At 31.4% G+C, this 26,702-nt stretch overlaps 1 protein-coding gene across 1 annotated transcript in view; it reads right to left on the bottom strand.

Moving 5' to 3' along the window:
- LOC108917543 (myosin-I heavy chain) overlaps positions 1-26,702 on the bottom strand; it is a 112,282-nt gene that overhangs the window by 82,456 nt on the left and 3,124 nt on the right. Inside the window, exon 2 of the mRNA XM_018724197.1 lies at positions 13,340-13,446. Coding sequence (XP_018579713.1) covers positions 13,340-13,446 — 107 coding nt within the window. The remainder of the gene's footprint in view (positions 1-13,339; positions 13,447-26,702) is intronic.

Below are 26,702 nucleotides of genomic sequence, written 5' to 3'. Positions count from 1 at the left end.
CATACATGAAATGCATGTCTGTTAATTCTGCGTTAGAGTAACCAGCCATAGCGAAAGAAAACTTGTGCACTGAGAACAACTGTCAAATACGTACTGTTTATTTCACTAAACATCAACCAACTATTATAAGAAAATACACAACGTTTTTGCAAAATAAAAAAAGGGGCTAAAAAACATAAAACATTCCATATCTCCGCAACCGTTACTTTGCGGACCCATGTTTATTGAGACTTTTCTGCTTATTTTGGTTCATACTATTACCTCCTGAAATATTTTACACTCTTTTTTTAACACCCTGTATACTGTAAGTTAAAAATGTTTAAATTTATTACCGATGATGCAAAATACCAATAATTGATGAAAAAAAAAGCAAAATAATCTCAAGCTTTTTGGATAATTTTTTTAAATGATTTTAATTGCTCCGAGGGCATTCTAATTTTGGTAAAAAAAATCTTTAGAGTTTAATAAAACAATACACCAAATTTCATTAAAATCGGTTCGATAGTTTTCGCAAAATAATTTTTTGAATAAAATTTTGAAACATAATTTCGAATTTTCAAAATGTTGCACAGCCTCAAATAAAGCATCTAGACTTTGAAAATTTTTTCACAGAAAATATCGCTCAACCTTTCAAATGGTTTTTGAAAAATTGAAATCGGTTGATTAGGACGGCCATTTTTAAAGTTAACACTCTTTCTTTTATTTTTAACAATTAGATTATATTTATCAATTTGTAATTTAGTTTTTTTCAAAAATTATAATTTTAAGGTACTATTTTTTCTTAATTTAAAAGTAAAAAACTTAGATATTAAACATTTTTGCAATTTTTAAAATGTTCCGGACCTCGCCCAGATCAAGGGATCTACACTTTTATTACGTGAGTTGTATTGAAGGTAATCCAGAAAAAATTTGCTTGCCCCCTCTCACATTCACCTTAAAACAAATCCGCCCTGGTCTATTAGCAAAGTATCTCTTTTAAATTCAAGTATCAAGAATTTTTTTTTTTTATTCCAGCGGGAAAAAAAATTGTAAATGCAGCTTTTCAACCGTGATCAAACAATATTTTTTCGACAATTGCTTCGAAATAATCAGCCCTATGTTTTTCAATAAAAATTAACTTACTTTTGAACTTTCAGGAAAATGGTAAGGACTAAAAATACTTGAATTTCAAGTTTACTTTTGGTATTTGTCATATCACGAGCACTAAAATTATTTATAATTGAAGTTGCATTTTACTAAATTTTCTTAATTCAAAAAGACAGACAGAACTTATTAAACAATTAATGTTATAAATAATTTCAAATAACAGAATTAAATCGATGTATCAGATATTTCAAGTAATATTTTATTATTGTCTGGGTAGAACTACTAGCAATTCGTCAATTATCAATTATTTTTAAATTATTATAAATCGCAACAAAAAAAACTACTTCCAGCGACAGTACAGAGTGTCTTGAAGTAAATGGGTCATATATACTTTATGGGTAACTTTTTTGGATAAAAATAAACCTATTTCGATCCACTTTTTTAAGGAAACTTCACTTTTTTAGATATTTCAATGAAATTTCCCAAAATATAAGTGAATACTCTTTTGTATTTTTGTCATAATTTTTGTCAGCACAGATTTTGAGAAAACGGTATTTAACGAAACAATTTTTTTTAATCAATAATTTAGAAAAGTTTTCCCTAATAAAAAAATAATACGAATTTATGAAATATTTTATTATTTCTAATTAGTAGGTATTGTCTCTTATATGACTTCCTGCAATAGATATTTTGAAAGCGTTCAGAACCGTACTCAGGAAAAATTTTAAATGATAGCTAAAACAAGCTAAAAACCTTTTTAAGCGATTACAATAGCAATATCATCTAATTCAGAATTCTAAATGACTAGATTTTGTCATAAAAATAGCAGTGATGTATCTAAAAAAATTAACCTGATGATGGCCCCTCGAAGACGAAACGTCGGATTGCAAAAATGTTGACGTCATTGGATATAGCGAAAAAAGTGACAACGTAAATATGCAATTTATTTTAAAATTCGTTTTCAAATAAAGCCAGAAAAGAAAAGAAAGAAAAGAAACGATTTTGCAAAATTTCGGGTTCTTCCGGATATCTTCTGGAATTTTAAAACTTTCTAAACAGCATATTGTTAGGTATAAAAAAAACACAAGTTTTTTCTAATTTGAGCCACCCCGTATCTCTTACGGTTTCCTAGATCCCAATGCTATCCTATCTTTATCTTGGATAGATTGTTTACAGGGTGTTTATTAAGTACCTACTTGTACAAAGTTTAGAGGGTGAATATTTAAGATAAAAAGTCCATATGAACATGGATCACCAACGGCTTGGTTCTTAAGATACAGAGCGTCCAAAAAAAAAATTGTTTGGTATTTTGATTATATTTTTATTCAATAACATGGCAATTTGACGAAAATTGGGAAACTAAGAGTATTGATGATGAAAAATTCAAACATTTACTTATTTTTTTTGTTTAATGTCAGAGGGCGCTACAGTGTTGTATCTGGATTTAAATAACCACTTTTTTCGTGTCGCACTGTATGTCATTTTTGACTAAACATACCTATTCTCCATTCAATTTGGTACTCTTAGTATTTGTCGCTGCAAGCAACCGTTTTGTAAAAAAAAATGGATTTAAAGTTAAAGCTGCGTTGTAATTTTGTAAGTTGAATTATTAAGAGTTTTTGAAAATCAAGTGAAAAATGCGTCTTTTATTGTTTGTATCGCGATGTGACAAACTTAGATCTTTTACAATACTAAGACTAAACTACTTCTACAAATAAGTTACGAACATTTAACAAAAATTGCTGTAACAAAAATTTTCAAAGGTTCACCCTTTAAAGTTTGTACAAATGTTAATAAACGCCCTGTATATTAATTAATGCATTATTTTCAAAATTTCTGTAGTCGTATGGACAGCAGGTATTTTTGTCAAGTGAAAAACACTAATTTTTAGATATGTACAAAATATATTCCATTAAAATTTTTACTGATAAGAAGGTTCAAATTTAGTCAATACCTATTGTAATTTAGAAAATCTTAAATTTGACACTTCCGTTTTTGTTTTAAGAGACGAAAAAGGCAATTTCAGCTTAGGGAGAAATAATATAACTTTCCTATCGACTAAAAACAATTAACTCGAAGAATTAGGTATATTTCAACCGTATTTCAACTATTTTATTAACTGTACGATTAGTACACTTACGTTACAACAAAAATTGCTTTCACTTGCGTTTATTTTTAAGAAATATTATTATTTTGCAAACAATAGGGTACTGCACCTACAGAACGTCATTTTATTCTAGGAAAATCTGAAAGCATAACAAACTAGACTCGATTAATGACCTGAACTAAATAATTATGTAATACAAAAGTAACTTAAGTTCTTTACAAATGATTAATGGGGCAATTCAATTTTGAGGGTAATAAACTTTTAGTGACCTACTTTATAGTTATACTAAACGAACATAGAAAACAAGTGACGTTAAAAGTTTTTCATTTCCAATTTAGACTAGCATTAGTAACGAGTGAGTACGTCATTCGAACTATGTTATAGCAAAAAAACAGATGCCAGAGGCAACGTGTAAAACATATGGGGATTAAACCCGGAAATTGCTGTTACATTTCGTATGGTTTCAAATCATACTCTTAGCAATTTCCAAGTACTTTAATGTAATTCACTTTGCACTTGTACAGGATTTTTATCTTCCGCTTAACACTTTGTATTCCATGGGCTTGCCAAAAAGAACTTAATCATAAGCACAATTAGAACATCCAGTTTTAGCATTTTTATGGCATTTGAAATATCAAATACAAGTGCTTTGGTATGTATGAAAGTGAACGAGACAATTTTAAGGGAGAGGCGAGATGCCTGAACAAAAATTCACTCTCGGTCACACTCTCTTTCAATTAGAAGTGAGTGTCCCAGGAATTCCCGATGAATAAACGTTGGCTTCGCTTTAATGACACAAGAGCTAAGCTATCTTGACCTTACACACGCTATTACGACATAATTGCTCACTATTTACCTAAGGCAATTTTATTATTAGATCTTTCAGCGATTGAACATTTATGTCACTGTAACCAGTCCTTAGTTATTCCATAAATGTATTAATAGCTATTTATTGTACGAGACGATCAAAATATTATTTTATCGACGAGGGAAAAAGTTCTAATTCGCGAGTGCCGAAGGGGCGGGTAAATTAATTTATGGCGCCTATAGCATATTTTACCATAATGTATAATATTAATTTTTTTTATAGTCTAGTCTTTTTTTATAGTCGGTCATGATTGTCTCACTTATTTAGTGTTTTGGGTACCTATTGTCACAAAATAAATTGATTTGCGTCCCAAAAACACTCTTCACAAGAAGTTATTTTTCAACTATAGACAGACAAAACGAATCTTCCAGTCTGTAGGGGGAAAAAATAAAAAATTGAAGCTCCACATAAAACACTTTGTGCAAAACCGTACTTATCTTATCAACTACCACATCACCTGCAACATAAGTGTTGTATAACAATGAAAAAGTAATATTAACGGTCGATAGAAGGAAGCACAAAAAACAGGCACTTAGGTAGGAAATTCTGGAAGGAAGCCTAGAGAGTTGAAGATAGTAGTTGAAGTGAGAACAGTGTGCAGATAGGTAGCAAGACGATCGGCGGGCAATGTGTCAAAGAAGTGAAAAGTTAATTGTTTAAAGTGTTATTAGTTAGCAGGTAATATTCTTTAAGTACTTTGTTGTTAATTGTTCTATGAAATCTTATGATTGTGATGTTTATAGATGTTTCATGATAATAATTCTTTGTATGTTTAGCTTCCATTGCTTTATGCTCAAGGGCATATATTTTTCTAAGGTAAAATTGTTATAGATTGCTCATTATTTGTTACATGTTAAAATATGTATATTGTCGTGTCTGCCCAGATATTGCAAAACAGCTTCTTTGTTTCACATTTAACTTGTTTTATCTTGATTACGTTGTTCTTTGATTTCTTGTGCTCACTTTATGTCATGCGTATGTAAGAGCTTTGTTGAATTTACTAACATTTTCACCCATGATTATTATTATTGTTATTATTGTTGTTGTTCTCCCGAAATCTCAACTTTAGCTGGATAGCCTCCCGTATTATGGGACTCCAGTACCTTCCCTATTATTATCGTTGTTATTATTATTATTGTTGTTGTTGTTGCTATTATTGTTACTAAAACCTCTTCAGTTTTACTTGGAAGTGTGTATGTCAGACTTGAGTGAGATGGCATTTAGTGACTCATTAAATAAGTCCAGTTTTAATTATTATTAGCAAAGGTTCTTAATGTATGCTTTTGGTTAGCGGTTGTTTTGTATTTATATTTGGGTGGTAAGAGCAACGATCGTGGGTTTCTCTGCCATGCTTTTTCCCCACAGGAGCTCTAGGTGAGCCTGGCACTCTCATTTGATGTTAAATGGTTGTTAATGTTTTTGTTGTTCTTTCTATTTGTCACATGTTTAATTTGAATTGTATGTAAATAAAGGTTAGGTGTATTTATTCTGCTTTTGTTTTAAATAATTAAACCATACATCCCCTCCACAAAGTTAGTAGCCAGCGCTTTCCGGTCAATAAAAAAATAGATACACACAACGTAGGGATTCCTTATGACGATCACATGTTTTTGGCCACAACTACGTTTACTTATTTTTTGTCGAACCTAGGGTTGTTATACTACAACTTATTAAAATATTTGTTCAAAGGTATTTTGTTGGAATAAACCTCAGTTAGTATGAAATTAACATTTTAACTACATTTACATATTTGAGATGCTATTAAGTCTCAAATTGATAGAGCTTAATAGCAAATGAAAAAGGAAAGCAAACAAAATTTCAATCGTTTATGTATAAAAAAAAACATTTTTAATTAAAACATTAAAACTAACCAAAAAACCGAGCTCAGAAAAAATTTTTTTTTTGCAAATTAACTTATTTCTGATCCAGAGCAACATGCTCAGTTTCTTTTAAAAGCAGGAATGGTTTGATGATTTTCCTAAAGAAAATAATTTCTAAAGGTTATTTTTATATAATATACAGGCTGTTACAAATTCGCTTCTCACTAGAGGGATCTCGGAAACGGTAAGAGATACGAACTAGCTTAAATGGAGACAAAGTTGCGTAATCAGGGGACCAACATTATGCTTCAAAAAAATTAAGGCTAACATGATTAGTTTTCGATATATTAAAAAAAAACGAAATTTTGGCTATCTGTTTTTGTTTAATTTCAACCTTGTTAGAGATGATGTTGAAAAAAGAAGAACACTTTCTGGTGGCATCTTTTTACCCTCTGTCGAATGGCAAAATCAATATTTATTATGTTCTCTTCCCAATATTTCTCAATAAACGGATTTACAAAATTTCGTTTTTTTTTCAAATATTTCGAAAACTAATCATGTAAGCCTTGATTCTTTAGAGGCATAATGTTGGTCCGTTGATTATGCAACTTTGCCCCCATTTAAACTACTTCGCATATTTTACCGTTTCCGATATCCCTGTAACGAAAAGCGAATTTGTAACAGTGTATAAAACCATTAGCAAATATAGTGGCTAGAATCCTTTGTATTCCAGATTTTAACAAAAGTTCAATTTTCCAGACTTTCTATTTTTGTGAAAAATAAAACCTTTTTTTCCAACGCTCAATTATTTTCTGTTAGTTTTACTTTCAGCACACTACAACTTACAACAAAGAAAAATTGCAGTAAAATTGTTTAAAAATAAACGAAATTCAAAATTGTAATTGCACTGTTCCATTAGAGACACATTTCTTGCCAATAAACGAATACTCCTAATAGGCCAAGCAAATAAAATTTTTACTCGAAAAAAGTCCCATTCGCGAGATTATTGTAAAATTGTCTAAAGGAACATAATACAAGACATCTCTCATCTCGTGAGTCAAAAAATTTTATTAGCTAACTTTTCTATTTAAACAAATAAAACGGTTTTTTCACTTTGCAGGGAAAACCATCAATTTTAGCGAAAAGTTACTCACAAACATAAACAAAACAGTTATTGTAAAAAAACAATAAAAGTGCCCATTTTTTTAGTTGTTTATAACTATCGCATTTATTGTTAAAATTTTATAAAACCTATGACAAGTTGAGGGTTTGTCATACTTTAAAAGTGTGCCAAAAGTGGGCGCTGTACGTGCAATAGTTTTCGCACAATTCAATTTGTTTACAACGGAGGCTCCAAAGGTTATTAACTTTAAGCCTCTGTACAGGCGTTAATTTTCAATAAAACATTATTCTGAACGCATCATTGTAATCTTAAAGACGTAATTAAGCGACCTATTAAAAAATATCACGGTTTTTTACTTTTTAAATACGATAGCTTCATTTATTTATTTAATAATAGTAAAATAATTCCGAAATTGAAATTTTAATTAATATTTTGTTTAACAATTTTTGTGACATTTTTGTAAATTAAAAAAATTCAGTATAAAAGATGCTTCTTTTCTGGGGTTCAGGGCTATGAGTCTTTTTTCGCTAAAATTGATGGTTTTCCCTACAAAGTGAAAAAACTGTTTTCTTCACTTATTTATTTAAATAGAAAAGTTAGCTAATAAAAGTTTTTGACTCACGAGATGAGAGATGTCTTGTATTATGTTAATTTAGACAATTTTACAATAATATCGCGGATAGGACTTTTTTCGAGTTTCTCTTTTATTTTCGCTAATTTTCCTGGTGTATAATTTCGTTTATCAGTGAAGTTAAAAATAACTTTTAAACATTTTTTATGCATTTACAAATTTAAATGCCTTTTTGTTGAAAACGGTTGGATTTAGAGGTTGGCAAGATATAGCATATTTAATCAAGCACAACGATAAGCCATAAGCGATGGAAATCGCGTCGTTCCAAGTATCTCGAAAAAGACCTCTGTTCCTGGGTTACAGTAATACGAGTAGTAGTTTCTTGATAACTCATTTTTAAGTAACTGAAAGAAAAAAATTGAGAAATAAAATTTGTTTCAAAACTAACTTTAACTATTTACAGTGAAAACATGGTATTTTTTATTGCAAAAATATTGCAGAATCGTATGCACAGGTTCAGTAGAAGAAATTGAAAACATCGATTATAGCGTCCGCTATCATGGATCTAAAAAACAGTTTCAGATAAATCCTAAATAAATGCATTGAATCCGAATCTGCAATAAAAAGTATATTATTTATGATTTCAGTTACCCCCCGTTTCATCTACAAGGAAGGTGAAGAGGGACTAATTTTAGCACTAATATATTCCCTCCATGAAATGATTAAATTTTGATTATGGACATTTTTTTCTTAGAGAGCTTGTTTCTTGAGATATTTGAAAGTTTCAGAATAAAAAATACAGCCAGTATATTAAACAGAATACGTTGTAATAAGTAGGAATTAATGGTAATAAATGGAAATAAGTAGGAATAAGTTGGAATCAGCCGAAATATGGACAGAATAAGCCGGAATATATCGAAACAAACAATAAAATTCCAACACAAACTGGAATCAGTGTACATTTTGAGGCATAGTGGACTGCCCCTTGAAACTACACATTTTTACATTCAGTGCGGATTGAAAAAAAATATCTATTATTCGATATAAAAGAACGACCATTTCCGGGGAAACTCCTACTAGAATAATCTTTAGAAATCATCTTTTTTTTCAAAATCTACCATCAAAAATAAAGCTCCTAGTTCGGTTGTCGTTAACACCCTTTACATTGATTGTTAAAAATCATACAACTTATATTTTAGACCTAATTCATTTTTAATCTCTATAAATACTATATTTGTAGATAAAGCCCGTTCGTAGAAGCTGCTAGTTAAAAAAAAAGGCGCAGTCACCTTGCCCGATATCAACTCGTACTCGTAGAGCTGCAACAAAGGTAAACAGGCCAATACATATCGATTCTACTCCGCCATATGGATGTCAATGTCGCCAGAAATGCGGTAGTTTCTTTTATATTACCTAATCGAAATACCTGCGGATCGAACTTGGAAAGCGACGGAAGGCCTGCATTAGTCATACAACAAAAACCAATTTTTAAAATTCCGGGAGTCGGAATCCGGAAATACGAAGACGGCGTGACTCAGCAGTAATGGGATTGACCCAAAGCGATATTTTATGTCTTGACGTTAATATGCTCTCTTCACAGATACAACGACATGAATTATTGTCAAAGTTGGTCTTGAAACAGATGACAACGAAAGATGAATCACGAACCTAGCCAGAGACATGTTGATTTCATCAGAAGCAATTTCCTATATCCGAAAATATTTTTGAAGATGACAGTGAATGTATGACCGAGAGTATTTCTTTATTTATAACAGTGATGCATTAATTATGTCGCTTTTTCCATTTACCAGCCTTTAATGAACATATAAATATTAACCATTAATCATTAAAATGCATAAACCAATATTCTTCTTCTGTTAAAGTAAAAACTTCACAACAAATACTATACCAGGTGTAATTGAAGTAGAGAAACATTAACTGATAATAAAACCTTAATTTTTTTATCAATGTCTTTCAAAACAGTATTGCATATGGAAGTTATTTCTGTGGTCTCATCACATAAAACTACAAACGTTTCCCTTCATTATCGTTGTATCCAACATCCTGTTTATTATTAATTGATATATGTACGTCATAACTGTGCTACTATTACTACTGGACCTTTTCATGTTTTACAACAACAGCGCCCAACCATTTAAGTGAACAAGAACAATATACTATATATAAAACAACAAATAATTCCTGATTTGCAATATTTCAGATCTCAGATTCCTCGACATGTATAAATATTTAATATACAGGGTGTTAGAAGTTTGACTGCCTTAATTTTAACAGGCGATAGAATACATTAAAACAAACAAAAAAAACCTTATATGACATGGGTTCTAAACTCAACCATTTCCGAGAAAAAAATTATCAAAATCTCCAACTATCGCTTTAATAAATTTAAAATTCGATAAAATTCATATCGAGCAATGTGACAACTGCGCGGCGGTTAATACGAGGTACTAAGTTGTCCAGCAATACGCAATTCAGTTGGTGTTGGTATCTGGAATTGGACCGTGTCGGAGGGTTTTTTGTACCACTATTTGAGGTTTTTCCAGCGAGTGCGCGAAAATTGGATTCGAAGATGGTGGTGGACATTTTGAGCATATGTTGTAGTTTGTTTTGTACTTGTGCGTTTCAAAATTACTGAATTTTGCTTTTTGCTAAGTACCTAAATTATTAAATTATTTTTAATACGTATGATTATCTGGGTGACGTAAATCTTTGGGTACTTTAATTACATATTTTTCAAACACATGATTTTATTAAAAGTTAAGTTCCTGTTTTAAGAAGATTCATAGTTACTAAATTTCGAGCTAAAATTTAAGCACAACTCTATCTTCGTACTACAAAATCGATACATTTTATTTTATTTATTTAAAAACTGGAAAACAATTGTCTTGAAATTTGCTAAATGTTTCACAATAGCAGTTGTTTACATTTTTTCCGTAGTGCAAGTCTGCCGCGTGCACACGTGGTGTGCATCAGCTGTGTAGCGCTGTTGTCACGTTGTGATGAAACTCCCCAATGTTAATACTCGCTGTATTTTGAAAACTGTTAATCCCACGCCCCTGTAATATACAACTTTTTTGTTCATTTAGGATTACCTACGCTATTTCATGCTAAAGTTATGGCAGTCATACTTCTTACACCCTGTACCTTTCAAATTATAAAGTGTAAGTTCCTTACAGCTATGTGATACCAAGAATGGTTCCCGAGGTTAAAATAATCCAAGTTAATGCTTACAGCACATGTGTATTTGTTATTTCATCTGTAACATGTCATAGAAATCATTTTATATCCGCAGTTAATTATATTTGTATTCTGTCTAATTCGTCACGTTTTTTTGTTTTTATTGAAATTAGACCGAATGTGTTTACGGAAACATACACATCATGTTATTTTTTCTCACATCTTTACAGTAATATAATTGTGGACGCTTGTGAATGGTAAAATAATTAAGAATTACAAATCTGTTAAGACTTATATTACTACAGAGGTTCATACAAGGCTATACTGTCCAGGTCCTTTAAAAGGTACTTCCTAATTTTTATTTTATAGTACATATTGTTATATTTGGATTAAAAGTGTTACTTTTGTAGGGAGCAAACTTTACACTATGTACTGTGGCATCAAAATAACCAATAACCTAGTGTGTAATTTTACATAAAATTTGTTTGAGTATGTGGCAAACTAATAGGCATGGCTGAACCATTCTCCACATTCAATAACATAATATACATACAGGATGGCCAAATGAAAACGAAACAGAGCCATTTTCAGGAACTGCGTCAAGATTGTCAGACAAAATGCTCAGACCCGTCGATTTTAGATTAAAGGGGGACATTTTTTGCTGGTATTTTTGACTCCGTCACTTTCACGTCCAAGCAAGGGTATTCTAAGCATCACCCCAAAATATTTAAATGGCATTGGGGGTTGAGTAATATTTCTTTTGAAAGCTCTTACAATTCTCTTTACAACAGATTTTAAATTTTATAATTCCGCCCAATACTTTGAAAAAAAATTACATTTTAAAATTTAAATTATGTTTAGTTGTTTACTTACTACTTAGTTGATTAAATATTCAAACTGATGACCGCCCGCTTCCATATAAGAATAAAGATTTTGTTGGAAACGTTCGCGCACATTCCGAAGCATTTCCGGAGTGATTCGACGGCATTCGTCGACGATTCTTTGACGCAAATCTTCCATCGACGCTGGCTGTGTTTTATAGATTTTACTTTATAGGTATCCCCTCAAAAAGAAATCAAGGAGCGATAAATCGGTGATCGTGGAGGCCACTCAATGCTGCCTCTTTCCGTAGAAAACGTTGGTCCAAATACTTACGGACAATTAACGCATAATGCGGAGGAGCACCGTCCTGTTGAAAAATCAAATGATCTTCATCATACTCTGGAACATTTTCAATAATATCAGTCAAGGCAGGGTCAATAGCGTCTTCCAGTAATTGCAAATACATTTGGCCAGTCAAATTACCAGGTAGAAAAAAAGGACTCACCAGCCGGTCACCGAAAATTCCAGCCCATACATTTAATTTTTTTTGTTGCTGTGTATGCACCTCGTGAAAAACTCTTGGGTTTGAATCGGACCAATAGCGGCAATTGTGACGATTTACCGTCCCGTTCAAGAAATAACTGCATTCATCAGAAAAACAGATGTTAAAAAGGAACTGTGGATCGTTCCCTGCTCGCTCACTCATTATTTCGCAAAATTGCAAACGGCGGTCATAATCATCCTCATGAAGTTCTTGGACTAAATGTATTTTGAATGGATTATTCTTCAAAATGGCTTGTATGCTAGTTCGATTGATCCCAGACACAGATGCCAGCTCCCTCGTAATTAATGTAGGATCAAGATGAACTTGTGCCAAAACTGCAACTTCACTAGCTTCATTAACTATAGGTTTTTCAATTTCTCGTTTTTTATTGGCTACGTTCCCTGTCTCTTGAAATTTTTTTACTAACTCTAGAACATACTTCCTCCTGACATGTCGATCTTGATGTTGTTCATTAAATAGCTGAGCTGTTCTATTCGCACATTTATTGTTCATAAAGTAAAGCGAAATGATATCTACCCTTTCCGCAATGGAATAAACCATAGTGTTTAATTTTCAAAAACACAATTAAATAAACTACCAACCAACGCTTCCAAATAATACTAGAAAATAATTTGGAATCCACTAATTTTACGTTCATTGTGTGTGTATAGCATTCATTTCTGTTTTTTACAATTTTTTTTTTTTTACGAAAGTGATAACAAATCGCCAAAAACCAATGTAACGCAAGAAATACTAAATTTATACCATTGGCGTACTTAACTCGAATGACTGACATTTTTACCGTTACTAATTGTTTGTACATAAGTTTCAACTTTAAAATCAAAATTCTTAATAAGTATTGGGCGGAATTATAAAATTTAAAGTCTGTTGTAAAGAGAATTGTAAGAGCTTTCAAAAGAAATATTACTCAACCCCCAATGCCATTTAAATATTTTGGGGTGATGCTTACCCTTGCTTGGGGCTGAAAGTGGCGGAGTCAAAAATGCCAGCAAAGAATGTCCCCCTTTAATCTAAAAACGAGTGGTCTGAGCGTATTTCTACAATCTTGACGCAGTTCCTGAAAATGGCTCTGTTTCGTTTTCATTTGGCCACCCTGTATACTCTCAGAAGGCATAATGTAGCCATAATAAAGTGTAACACCTCAATCACTACTACTAAATATACGACAGAAAAGGATACATATATTCGGTCCTTATCGTATCTCAGCTTGAGGTTCTTGTTGATGACTTCTTCATCCAATACCGTAAGCCTAGTCATATCCGGCACTCCATCCTCGGGCACGGTGCCTGCAACCAAAATACAAATTCGATTAGCCATTAAATTAAGCAGAAACACGCCGGTCTCGTAATAAATTTGTACCGACGATAAAATACACGCATAGCGGCTCCCGCAAAACGTATATCGCGCGATATTGTGGCTCCCACACCGATGATAAAAATTGCTTTTTGGAGCGTAGGTATTATGTAAGTTTCGGTGAGATTATACCGTAAATGTCGAATCTAAATATAATTAATTAGTGCAGTTGGGAATTTTTGAGATAATACCAGAGGAGGGTTTGACAGTTTATACTCGTGTATTTCTAATACGTATAAGTCAGGGCCGTACTTAGGTTTTATTAAGTGTAAGAATAACAGTGAATATACAGGGTGGGCTAAAAGTACCGGAATGGCAGAATATCTGGGAATATTCAAGGAGTAGGGTAAAAGTAAAGCACCAAGGTTTAGGATTTTTCCCTGGCTATCCGATGGTGACCTTGAATTTGACCTGGACCATGATCTTCAAGGTCATATCAAGGTCACGAGAATTTTTTTTAATCCCCATAATTTTGACCCCGGAGATGGAGAGAGCGGATTTTACGTTCGGATGTGATCTTGAAATGACCATGAAGGTCAAGATCAAGGCCAAATATTAAAAAGTCCCGAAGTGGTCCAATAGTACCAGAATAGCAGAATAACCCGCCAGGAAAAATGTTCTCCACAATAGTTCTAGGATTCTTGATAGGTGACCTTGGATTTGACCTCCGCCCTGACCTTAAATTCCTTATCCCCCGATCATTTCAAGGCGAAGTTGGTTATTCTGTTACCCTCAATGACTCCTATTGACCACCCAAGACCATCTTGGTGACCACTGTTGATCTTCAATGGTCGCCTTTTACCTTTGGTGGCCACTAATGACCAACAGTGACCACCTGTTGCCTTTAGTGATCTTTAATAAACAACCGTGACCGTATTTGACCCTGAAATGACCGGAGGATAAGGACATTTTTAACCAATTTTGAGCATTTTAACAAACAATCGACATTTACACTGAATTCGAGCTATTTTTTGAGGTTAGGAAAAAATACTGACGTCATGGAGCGTTTCTTATGGCTCCATCGTCTTCAGTGGGTGAAAATACAGAGTTGTATCATACTATGTTAAAATAAATATGAAGAAAAAATTTGTTGTGCCTGTGTTATTTATTATATTAGTATGTGTATCAAATTTAGGAGGCATGGTCGAGATAAATGTCTATCACTTTATCCATTATTCCTCCGCCTTCAAAATCTCTTTTAAATTTAGGATAAATGAAGTCGTTTTACGCATATTTCTCATTTATCACTGCTCAGCATGCATGCCGTTCCAATGACTCAGCCCTACGCCGTTACAGCCCGATAAAGCCGCTGTCAAATTACCTCGAACAAAGACTTAAATGGAAGGATTAATTTACACCTCATTAATAGCGGAGTTTCATAAACTTTTGAGAAGACTACCTAACTACATGCTAATTGCTTAGTTAGTTATCTCGTTTTCTACATTTCCACATTTAATTCAAAGTCAATACTGAAAATTCTACAGGTGTAATAGGGGCTCGAAATTAAACAAACACTGTAACAGAATAACAGGTAGGAATTATACGTATGTATAGAATTACTACTATTAAAGTAAACTGTTATAAAAAGAAATTGATAATATTTAAATTATTTTCAGTTACCGCCTTCAAATATAAAAAATATGACGATTTTAGCATTTCAAATAGAATACCCTGTATATACATACAGCATTTTTTTAAATGTATGTGAAAAATCTTATCTGTAAAAAACCTCGGAAATAAGCATAATATAATAGCCAAATCACTAAGGACGTGACTGGACCATTTTTAATTTTCCTGATTTTTTGGTATTGTTTATACCCATTTAGAGTAGCTTTCATGAACTTTTTCTAATTTTTATTCAACCCCTCAAGAAGTTATGAGCATTTGAATATTTTGGTCAAAAAATTTTCAAATGTCTTAGCGAATACTAAAGATATTGTAACTTTTTTTTTCATTTTGTTCGGTTTGAGATCTAGTTTTATAAAAAAATATAAAACTAATACGTTTTTAGTTTTTTGAGTTTTTATTTATTTTTAAATCGAAAAAGCGATTTTTGAAAAACAGTGGCGTAATTTTTTTCTACGGTATTTTTAGTAATTATTCATCGCGATTTACTTCTACAGGGTGTCCCAAAATTCATGCAACAAAATTTGGTCACAGATTCTTAAGACAAATTTAGGGGACCAGTATTTTTTATTTTTGCCAAGTGGCCCCTTCTGTCGGAGTACAGCCCCCTGAAGTCCGTCCTTGAGAATAATATTTTTTTTTATATTTCAGAACCCTGTTGTATGAGAATCACTAAATTTGGTACACAGGAGTTTTATGACATGTGGAATCTGATGGTGCTACATTTTCTGGCGGGGAATCCCCTTAAGACAATTTTCCGTGGGTCATCTTGTCTTTGAAGCCAAAAAAATTTGGTCGCATATTTAAATTTCTAAAAAACTATCAGTCCACTAGAAAGCCATTAAATAGAAACTTTTTGTCTCCTTATACTTTTTTCGTAAAACGCAATGTTTTCGATAAAAATGTCAAAATGTGATCGAATGCATATAAACATTGCGTTTTACGAAACAAATATCAAGAAACAAAAAAGTTTCTAAATTCAATGGCTTTCTAGCTAACCAATAATTAAAAAAAAATCAAATTTGCGACCAAATTTTTCTGGTTCCAAAGACAAGGGGACCCACGAAAAAGTGTCTTAAGGGGGTTTCTCGCCAAAAAGCGTAGCACTGTGAGATTCCATATTTCATAAAACCCCTGTGTACCAAATTTAGCGATTCTCGTACAACATAGTTTTGAGATATAAAAAAGAGTTCTTAGGAGCAGATTTCAGGGGGCTATAACTCCGAAAGAGGGGGCCAGTTGGCAAAAAGTAAAAATACGAGTCCCCTAAATTTGTCCTAAGAATCTGTGACCAAATTTTGTTGAATAGTAGAATTTGGTTTAATAGCGTACACTATCTATAAAAAATTAAAATAAAAAAAAATGTTTAATTCGAAAAAAAATAGATTAAGACAGATCTCACTCTAAAACCTGTCTCATAACTTTGCATACTGAATGACTATTTTGTTGAGAATTTCCAAGAAAAAAAATAACGCCACTCTTTTTCTAAAAGCACTTTTTAGTTTAAAAATCAAAAAGAAAAAACTAAAAATATATTATCTATACATTTTTTTATTAAACTACATCTCGAACAAAACGAACAACGAACGATATCTTTAGTATTCGCCAAGTTACCAGTACTATTTGAAAATTTTTAACCAAAATATTGAAATGCTCATAACGTCTTGAGGGTTGAAGAAAAAATTTGAAAAAGTTCATGAAAGCTACTCTAACTCAGGTCACAACCTCAGTGAATTGGCATGAAATGCCCCATATGTATTTGAATCAGAAAAATTTACAATTTTATAAAACAAAATATAAAAATACAGAATGTCCCATTGCAAAAATAACTTCTAGAAGTTGCTTATGCGATGTTCAATTGTTTTTTTCAAAAATAATTTATGAAGCCTCTAAGAACCATACAATTTTTATAGGAAACTCCTCTCCTAAAAAAAAAAAAATAAAAATTTCGAGATGATCACTTTTAATAGGAAATCTTCCCTGTAAACGATAACAATTTTTTTAAATTAAACAATAATTAAAATATCTTGGGTGTTATATGGATAAACAGTACAGTGTACTTGTCAAGGTCCTCTCGATCGAGGGCATTATTATCCTATAACACCCATGGTACCTTGAACTTGGGTACAAGTTTGTTATTTAATGAGAATTTTTTTTATATATGTATAGAAATGCATGAGAAATAAACATCCCTAAACCAATTATAGACTTTTACGTTCCAAAACTAGGTACATATTCAAAATGTATTTTATTTTTACCAGTTTTGGCTAAATAATTTGATCAAGAAATTGACCAAACCATAAAATTTCGCAGTTTCCATAAATGGATAAATAAGTTGGAGAAAAGAGAACTAGTTTCAATTTATTGGTCAATTTTGAACATTTTTGTTACTTTTAATATTTATTCCAGTTGTTATCCAGTGGAAAATCTAACACCCTATTTTGGAATTCCTCCATTAAACAGGGTGTCCGCAAATTTCACCGACAACGTTTGACTGCATATTCACGACGATAAATAAATACGATCTACGAAAAAAAGTTAAATAAAAATCTTTTGATTTTTGAATCACAGGCCTTCAAAGTTGTCAAAAATAAAGCTAATTTAATTAATAACTAAAAGACCTTTTCAATGTTGCCGCCCGCTTTAAAAAAATACGACCACTGTAAAAGTTTTGACCGCTAAAAGAGAGAGGTAACCAGAGAAAACCATCACCCAGTATATATTTGACTAAGGCCGGTATTAGACTATAAAAGATATTTGACATAGATCTTTTATAAAATATTTTTTTTATAATATTTCTTTAACAAAAGTTTCTAAGCAGTAGAGTAGTATTATACTGTCAAAGAACTTTGTATATTTTTAAGGAAATTGTGACGCTTAACAATTTGGTAGCCGGAAACGCACCAAACAAACTTGTCTTCCGCCATATTGTTTTGAAACTGCTAAATATTTTATCAAAGGTAATCGCTTGTTATTACTTCCTATAAAATATCTTTTATAAAACAAATATTTTATAAAAGGAGTGATATTACACTGTCAAAACTTTTATAAAATATCTTTTATAGAAGATCTTTGTCAAATATATTTTATAGTCTAATACCGGCCTAAAGCTTTAAGAAATAATATGCAATAATGGTCCCAATAAATGTACCAAATTTTAACGCGATCGGTAAAAGGGTTATGAAGTTATTAATTATGAAATTAGTTAACTTTGAAGGCTTGTAACTCAAACACCAAAAATGTTTTATTTAACTTTTTTTCGTAGATCGTCTTTATTTATCGTCGTGAATGTCCAGTCAAACGTTGTCGGTGAAATTTGCGGACGGCCTGTATGTAAAAAGGTACATCAATTATAATGAATTATGATAATTCGTTGATGATTTTTTTTAACAATTTACTACACTAATACTACTGAAACACTGACATGTAGATGTAACTTTTTTTAATACCTATTTAACCAAATTGAAAAAAATTGTCGAAAGTCCAGAATTATCTTGGCGATCGCCATATTGAACGCCAGGTTGATCTACAGGGTCGGAAAGTCCCCATGGTTCATCGGCCGTTACGTGAGAGCGATAAAGAAAGTCATAGAAAGATGGCTATAAAGAAGGCGTCTAATAGTCACCTCCCATTTCGCCTTTCCATAAATAAGATCCACTTCTTATTTGTGATGATGTACATCTGCAAGAACTTGATAAAGAATATTTCAATTTTTTTAGACTTAAGCAATATTGAGATGAGGCCCTGGTTCGAGAGATATTCCTACCTCAAAACACGATAATTCAGCACGGAAAAGGAAATCTACCACCTGCTGGATGGAGCTTACTCGATAAGATCTCCCTGCTCTTTCTGGACCAGGCCAGAAACGCTTTCATAATGGTCATTGAGACTAGCCAGGTGAATAGACTAAACAAGAGAGGTTTCAAGAGATATTTTCTGAGGAAAAATATGTTGGAGAAAATAAAGGGCGCTGAAGAAAGGCTAGGGAAAACAGCCCAAGTCGAGAAAATATACAAGGAGTACCTATTTGAGCAGACTTACCAGATAACTCGAATCGTTGACAACAAATAATTGTAGAGTTGGAATAGAGGGAAATTTTTATCGAATAGAATTTGTTATGCAATCGAAACATGTTCATTAACATTCAGACGTGATTCAGAATATCAGAATGTAGACAACATTCAGATGGGGCTCGGTAATCCATCAAAACTTACCCCAATATGTAATATTTATTGGAATATTCTTCTACAGGACACCTACCAGAACGTTTGAGGTCGAATATACATATAAAATATAGTCAATTCGAGGGTCGATTATTAAGCTTACCGCTTGACTACATGGCAGTATATTAATTCCGATTTTGTCTTATTTTTTTACAGGCGTCAATAACCATCCCTTTGTTAGTAAAATTTAAATTAGTTTGCATTTACGTTTCTTATTGTTCATAATATTGTCTCTCCTCTAACAATATATTTATCTGCATAGTATAAAAATGAGTCATAATAATTCGATTTCTAATAAATTTTTATATAAAACAGAGTAAGATGTGGGTGTTGATAACTACATTACTGAAATATTTTCCCATTCATTTATTTACTCTCGTCCCATCGCCAAAGGTACACAAACACAACAATCGATCTTATTTCTATTTATCATATTTTGCCCCAGTTCCGAATATTCAGCCCCTTAAGCAAACATAATTAATCTGAATAAACAAATACACGATCCAACAGAAACAATTCTTTCAATTTCTAGATAAACAACCCACAAAGGAATTCAAATAAGTGATTATTGTTGACAACGACCGATGATAATATGCTTTTCTGCCTTGCACTCTTCGAGACTGCAATAAATAAATATGTGCATAACAATAATTCCTCAGCTCAACGACCTTTGCCTATTATTTTGAATTGAACAGTTTACGCTTCCTGAGTTGAATCAAGCTATAAATAAATCAAAGTTTGATGTAACCCTAGTATAGGGCGATGCGTGTGTTTGTTTGTCTAAAAATTGGCGAAATGCATTTCGTTAATTATGATTGAATAGTATTTTATTTCCTACATACAGGGTGGCAACGAATTAATAAACATAACATCAATTCAAAATTTAACAATATTAAAAAACGTACGCCAATGATTTATTTATATAGTAATTTTTATACAGAGTGTAACGTAAAGGTTAGGAATAAAATAAACGGTGGATTTTTTATTTTAAAAAATAAATATTTGTCATTGCTCTACAGGTTTTCCTTTCCAAGTTACAGGGCGTTAAAAAATGTTAAAAAATTTGGTTTTTTAATATAATTTTCAATGCAAAAGCCTTTTTTCAATGCCTACTTGACCATGTTCGGTGGCTGAGTCAAAGCACACTTCATAATGTTTTTGTCATTTTCGTTTTCTTATGTTAGCAGTGGGAAAAAAATTGGTATTTACAAAAGTTTTATTTACGGAACAATTAAAAGAGCTAGAAATAAAACGCAAGAGGGTAATTTTCTTTAAAATAAAAAATGCATCATAAAAAATATTAAAAAAATGTTTTTACCAGTGGCGTACCACAATTTTTTTCGAAAAACCTTACGGTACAATCCGTACGTACGCCACTGAGTAACTTACAAAGTCAATATTTTTCCTGTTACTAGGGAATTATCAAATTAAGCTAAGGTTAAGATTTCATTCCCTTATTTTATAATGTTCGACAGTTATTGGAGAAAAACTAAATTTTTTTTAGCGACCTGTAGCTTGGAAAACAAAAACCCGTAGAGCATAACTTCATATGAGAAAAATTTATTTTTTAAGCCAAAAAATTCACCGTTTAATTTATACCTACACCCAGTATATTCAACTGTACAGTTAGCTGATTTTAGACTAAAAAAAATAGTAACTCGGAATAATTAATTATAGATTAGAAACCACTACTCTGCGGACTAAAGCATTTACTGAAAATTAAGATTTTTCTACGAAATATAATTAGGATTCAAATGGAATCATTAAATTTATAAAATATCCAGTGGTGTTAAAATTCTATTGATATAATTAATCCTCAAAGGTCACACTAGTGCGAATTCGCACTACTGTTTTTTTTAAACAGATGACACTACGATAATTCCCTCTATAGCCCAAACAGTCGAGCCGTACCATCAGTTATTGTCTCAAAAGTCCAATCGGTGCGAATTCGCACTAGTGTGACTGTGGGCAAAATTGTGGCTGAATTTTCTTTTGAAAAATCCTTAATTTTCATCGGACATAGAAAAGAGGACAATGGATTTGATGAGGAAGCCGACCTAGTAAACCTGGATCAATTATTATATTATTATTATTTTATAATTATTTTTTTATATTTTCAAAAATCAACATCAATTTACAGAAAAGGAGCCTAAAATCACAACAAAAAATGCCTACATTCGGGGTACCGGGAAAAATCGATAGTATCATTTTATCAATATATATTGGTTATTTTTTTCTTAAAAATAAGTATAGACTGAATTTCAAAATATTTTTTTACTTTTTCTCTAGCCATTATTTATAAAATAAATACGAATTAGTCATTTTTCAAAAAATATTTTTTTTCCAATAGCATTTTTATTAACAAATAATTTTTTTTGTAAACTAATTACATCATTCGATTTCTCGGAAATTTTACACCACATTTAATATAAATACGTTATATTTTCGGTACCAAATAAAGAAGACATAAAGGTTCAAAGTTGGCAAAATCACAATTCGCACTAGTGTGACCTTTAAGGTAGCCCACCCCAAGTGTGACCTTTGAGAGTTAACATACACATACAAATTCACTGGATTTTTACCATTTTTACCTTTATTTAGTTAACTAAGTCCAAGATTTAGGTATTCGCGATGGTTTTCAAAAAATTTTACCGATTAGGAGATACATTCATAGAATTTTTTTCCCTTAAAATAATTTAGAATCCCCCTCTTTATTGTTGGAAAATATTTAAGGACCAGATCCAAAATTATAAGAGAATATAAGTTATTTACCAAAAAATGATTAAGTATCTCTTATACAAAACAAAAGAAAGTGAAAACTAAAGTCGTTACAAAATATACTTCAGCATTATCATTTCTGTAATATTAGAATTAACATAAATATACAGATACGTACATATATTACATTTGTATTTTATTAATTGAGCGAAATTTCATCAAATAGTTAAAAACATAAACATAAAAATTCAAATTAGGTAACTTTTGGAATTAATATGATCACCTGCTTTGAAAGCTGCACAATTTAATGAATAATACATTGAGATACTTGTATACATACGTAATCGAAAGTATAGCCAAAATAAAAAATTACGATATGCTGACCAGAGAATACCTACTTCTAAAATATTGTTATAAATATTTATTTATTTACAAAATTTGTAATCGATATTACGCAAGTTACGACTCATAATTAGTAAATAAATTTTAATAATAAACATTAATGTTGCAACCTATGAGGTACAACAACAATTAAACGAAAAAAAAAAGATATTACAAAGCTCTCTAAAATGAGCAATTACCATTAAAATCCACTTTGAATTTCAATCATGGGTTAGGTATTAAACTTTCTTCGGTCTTTTTTTAAATAATTGCGGCATTTTAAAATATTTTGGAGTACCTGAAGGTGAGTAAACCTTAAAATTGAAAACCGCTCAGTGAGGTCAGATTGTACCTGCCTACTTGTAAAACGAAACCAGATAAGAGAACAGCTGGTGTCTCGGACTACTCGTATAATCGTTTTAAAACCAGTGCGACTGATGGCACGTGGCTTTGGCATCTGCCTCTTTTGAAAATATTTCATTTCATTTATAATACGAGTTGCAGGTAGATAAAATGTATGAACGCTTTTATTTGTGTTTGAAGTAACAGTAGTAAATCCAATACCATAAAATTTTTAATATCTAATCTACTTTAAAACCTACCCAGATCTACATATTGCCTGTAAACATATAAAAATATATAAAAACTATTTGCATACATTTGTGTAAAAACATTTATATAAATGCACCGCTGTTTGTTTTCCATCGAAAATGGAAAACAAATGTTATAAACACAAAAACTTGCCAGCAAACATCAAGTGTTTTCATGCTTGTTTACAAACACAAACACGATTCAAAGTATACAATATCAATTCTAAATTTTGTATTATGTATAGATCGATCTTTTCAATTAAAGTTTCATAATCGGTGAGTGTTATTCACAAAAAATATCGGAATCCAAATCCAGCATCATCATTTATTTTCAACTCTCTCAAAAGAGTTTCAAAATACTGGTATTGTACACCATCTTGAAAATTGTCATTCCCCAAACTCTTTTATTTCTTCTTAAATTCAAGAATTTGTAGATTGCAAGAATTGCTATAGTTGTTGCACTCTGAAATATGTATATTCACTATTATTTCGAGGAATGAAAATTTTGAAAATTATCCCGAGTCAAAGACGAAAAATCACTTTCTAGAACTAATAGTGGCTAACAAAAAATTCCTCAGAAGTTAAACTTGACTTTTTGGACTTGAATAAATTAAATCAAAATGTTAAAAAAGCGTTATTAAAACAATATGAAACTCCACAGCAAGAGTTATAGTCTCTCCGAAGTCATTTGAACATGTACAAAAACGTCTAGCAATAAAATTTAATGAGTTTCAAGACGTCCCTAAAAAAGTTTTCTGCTAAAGGAAACAAATTATAATAATTTGTATAAGTAGGTGTAGAAAATTTCTTATTATATGTTCATTTGGCCAACAAACAATTTTATTATATTGATGGTAAATTTCGTTTTGTTCCGTTTCAAAAGGTCTCCAAAATGCCATGTTGTAATAATATTAGTAAACAAAATATTAAAAAATTGTAATATGAATGATTAATAGAACAGTGCCTACAATAAATTAAAATTACCTGTATCACACCAAATTCCGCATTGTGCACTGCATTGCTGGGCAATTTATCAACAACTGAAATTTATGGTCCAATCGTCCAGTGCGGCTGTGTTTGTGCGCCGTTTACCCGCGCGCATTCTTCAACTGGGCGTATACATTTCTACCACCTCCACGTTTAGTTCGACCAAACCTGTATATGGGTATGGCTAAATAAATATGGGAACAAGTTTTTCAAATATTTCAATGCCGAGTTGCTGCATTAGCGACCGAGCCTGGTACATACTGTAACCTCGTGGTTCTTCAATTGAAATCGGAAAGACTGTACAAGAAAAGTTTCATGAAGAATATAAAATTAAGTTCAAATCATTTTCTGATGTAGAATTTGTGATCGCCAGAGCTGCTCGAGGTGAGAAGAAGATTACAGAGGAAGAAAAGCCTGCGCCTCATCATTAATTGGTGCTGAGGCATAAAGAAATTATTGAAATGTGGGTTTACATTTTTTTTATAATGCTTCACTTGAATCAGCATAGAGGATGGAAATTATTTTTACACGCATTCAATTTTTAAAGAAGAAACAGATCTGTGAAACCTAACAGATTGCATTAAGTAAAATCTCAATTTTTTCTAAAACTACACAAGGTAATTCCAAAAGATTGACAGAGGACAGTAAATGGTTAATTACAAATTCGGACAAACTGCAAATATGTGCCCTGTACAAGAAATTGATAAAAAAAAAAGAGGAAACCACATTAAAATCGACAGATTGTTTTTAACTTCAAATCCAAATTGGAAGATACTAATTCAAGGGGATAGTACAAGAACTGCCTAGTAGGGAAAAATTATAGTTGTGGTTTAAGTCCGTATAGGCGAGCGGTTCACCCCTAAAGAAAAGGCATGAACCGACTAAATTTTTAAAACAAAAACCTACAACATGAAACTTTTTTATTTTATAGTGTATTTTTCTGATAATTTACATATTTTTTTATATTTTTCGGGGTGGTAAGACAATTGTTAGAAACAAAAAAGGTGTAAAAAAAATTACTCGCCGAATGGCTTTGAAAATAGTTTTTTATTGTAAAATGGACCAAAATAAACACTTTTTGTTTTTTGACAAAAATTCGAAAAAACCTTCGTTTCCGAGATATTTACAATTTAATGTGAAAAAAGTGACGAAATCGACAAAATTTCGGAATTTTTTTCCTCAAAAACTACTGAACAGATTTTAATTCTAAAAAAGCATAATAATTTCCTACTTTAAGATAAATATTTTTTGGTATGGGTCAATCATTTTATTGAAGGTCTAAAGCGAGTAAAAAAGTCTTAAAGAAAATTATAACACTTCAAATTTATTTTTTTTTTACAATATCTTGGAATAGATTAAACATATTTCCAATAAACATTATTAGATTTTTTTTAATCGATATACATTAACAGTACAAATGTTCAAAAGATTCATTTTGTTTGGTTTTGTAGCCGGAGTAAGGTTTTTGCAAGTACATAATTAGTAAAATTTAAATATTCGATTTTTGGTTTTATAAATGGCTAAAATTGACTTGAAAGTTATACTAAAACTAAACTAAATAAGCTTTTTAAATCGTAAAATTAATCTAATAATAATAATTGACCTAACGGTCTCAAAAAATAAAAAAGTTATTGGATATTTTATTGTATAGGATAATTATTTTACTTTTATTTTACAAAAATATTAAGAGCAATAAAAGTATATTAATTTATTTTTTATTTAATTTTTAAATAATAAGTTTTTCGTTATTTTCGACAAGTTCTTGAGTTGAAATAAGCGTTTCATCATCAATTTCGGATGGAACATTTTGACATTCATCTGAGCACGCACAGACTGCACAGCATTCCAGGTTCGATGACAAACAATTACAATTTTTCGTAGAACATTTTCCACTACATGAACAAAAATATTTTGAAGCATATCTAACGCAGTTTCTCCTTCGAAATAATTAAAATCCAAACAACCATTTTCGATTTTCCATCCATGTGTCACTAGATCTAGTTACAATTTCATTATTTGTAGCCTGCTTCCATTCACTTATTTGCCAGCTTGATTTTCTTTAAAAGACTGTTTTTTACTCGCTTTATAGCTGTTTTACATTGACAATTTATTGATAAATAAATTGACGAAGTTCTTCATGAATTAATTCACGAATTTATTGGTAAACAGTGTGGTTTTACACTGCTACAGACTTTGTCAAGTTTTTTGACGTATGAATCAGTTCTACCAATGAATCAAAGAAGCAAATAAATTTCAAAAATGTCACCTTTCCACTCATAATTGTAGTGACACAATAGCGGTACCGTTCTGACACATATTATATAAATATTAGTTTTTGTAAGTAACAAATCAGTAAAAACAATGCAAAACTAGCACGACGCCAGACAATTATTTACATATTGCAATAACATAACCTCATTACTGATCTGAGGCTGGAAATCTGTTGGGTTGGTACTTCCGAACTTCACGGAGAAATTGACGAAAATTAGAACATCCTCTAATTCGTCAAGAACTTGATAAATAAATTCATGAAGTTATTTGACAGCAGATTTGGTGCATTACACTTGTCCAATTTCTTGATGAAGCGACTTCATGAATTAATTGATCAATAAATTGTCAATGTAAAACAGCTATTAGACCTTCAATAAAATAATTGACCTATAC

The sequence above is a fragment of the Anoplophora glabripennis genome, unplaced genomic scaffold (genome assembly GCF_000390285.2).
Source record: "Anoplophora glabripennis isolate ALB-LARVAE unplaced genomic scaffold, Agla_2.0 scaffold57, whole genome shotgun sequence".
NCBI classification, from domain to species: domain Eukaryota; kingdom Metazoa; phylum Arthropoda; class Insecta; order Coleoptera; family Cerambycidae; genus Anoplophora; species Anoplophora glabripennis.
Note: the sequence above shows the minus strand (reverse complement) of the source record. Positions and strands in the feature narration are given on the sequence as shown.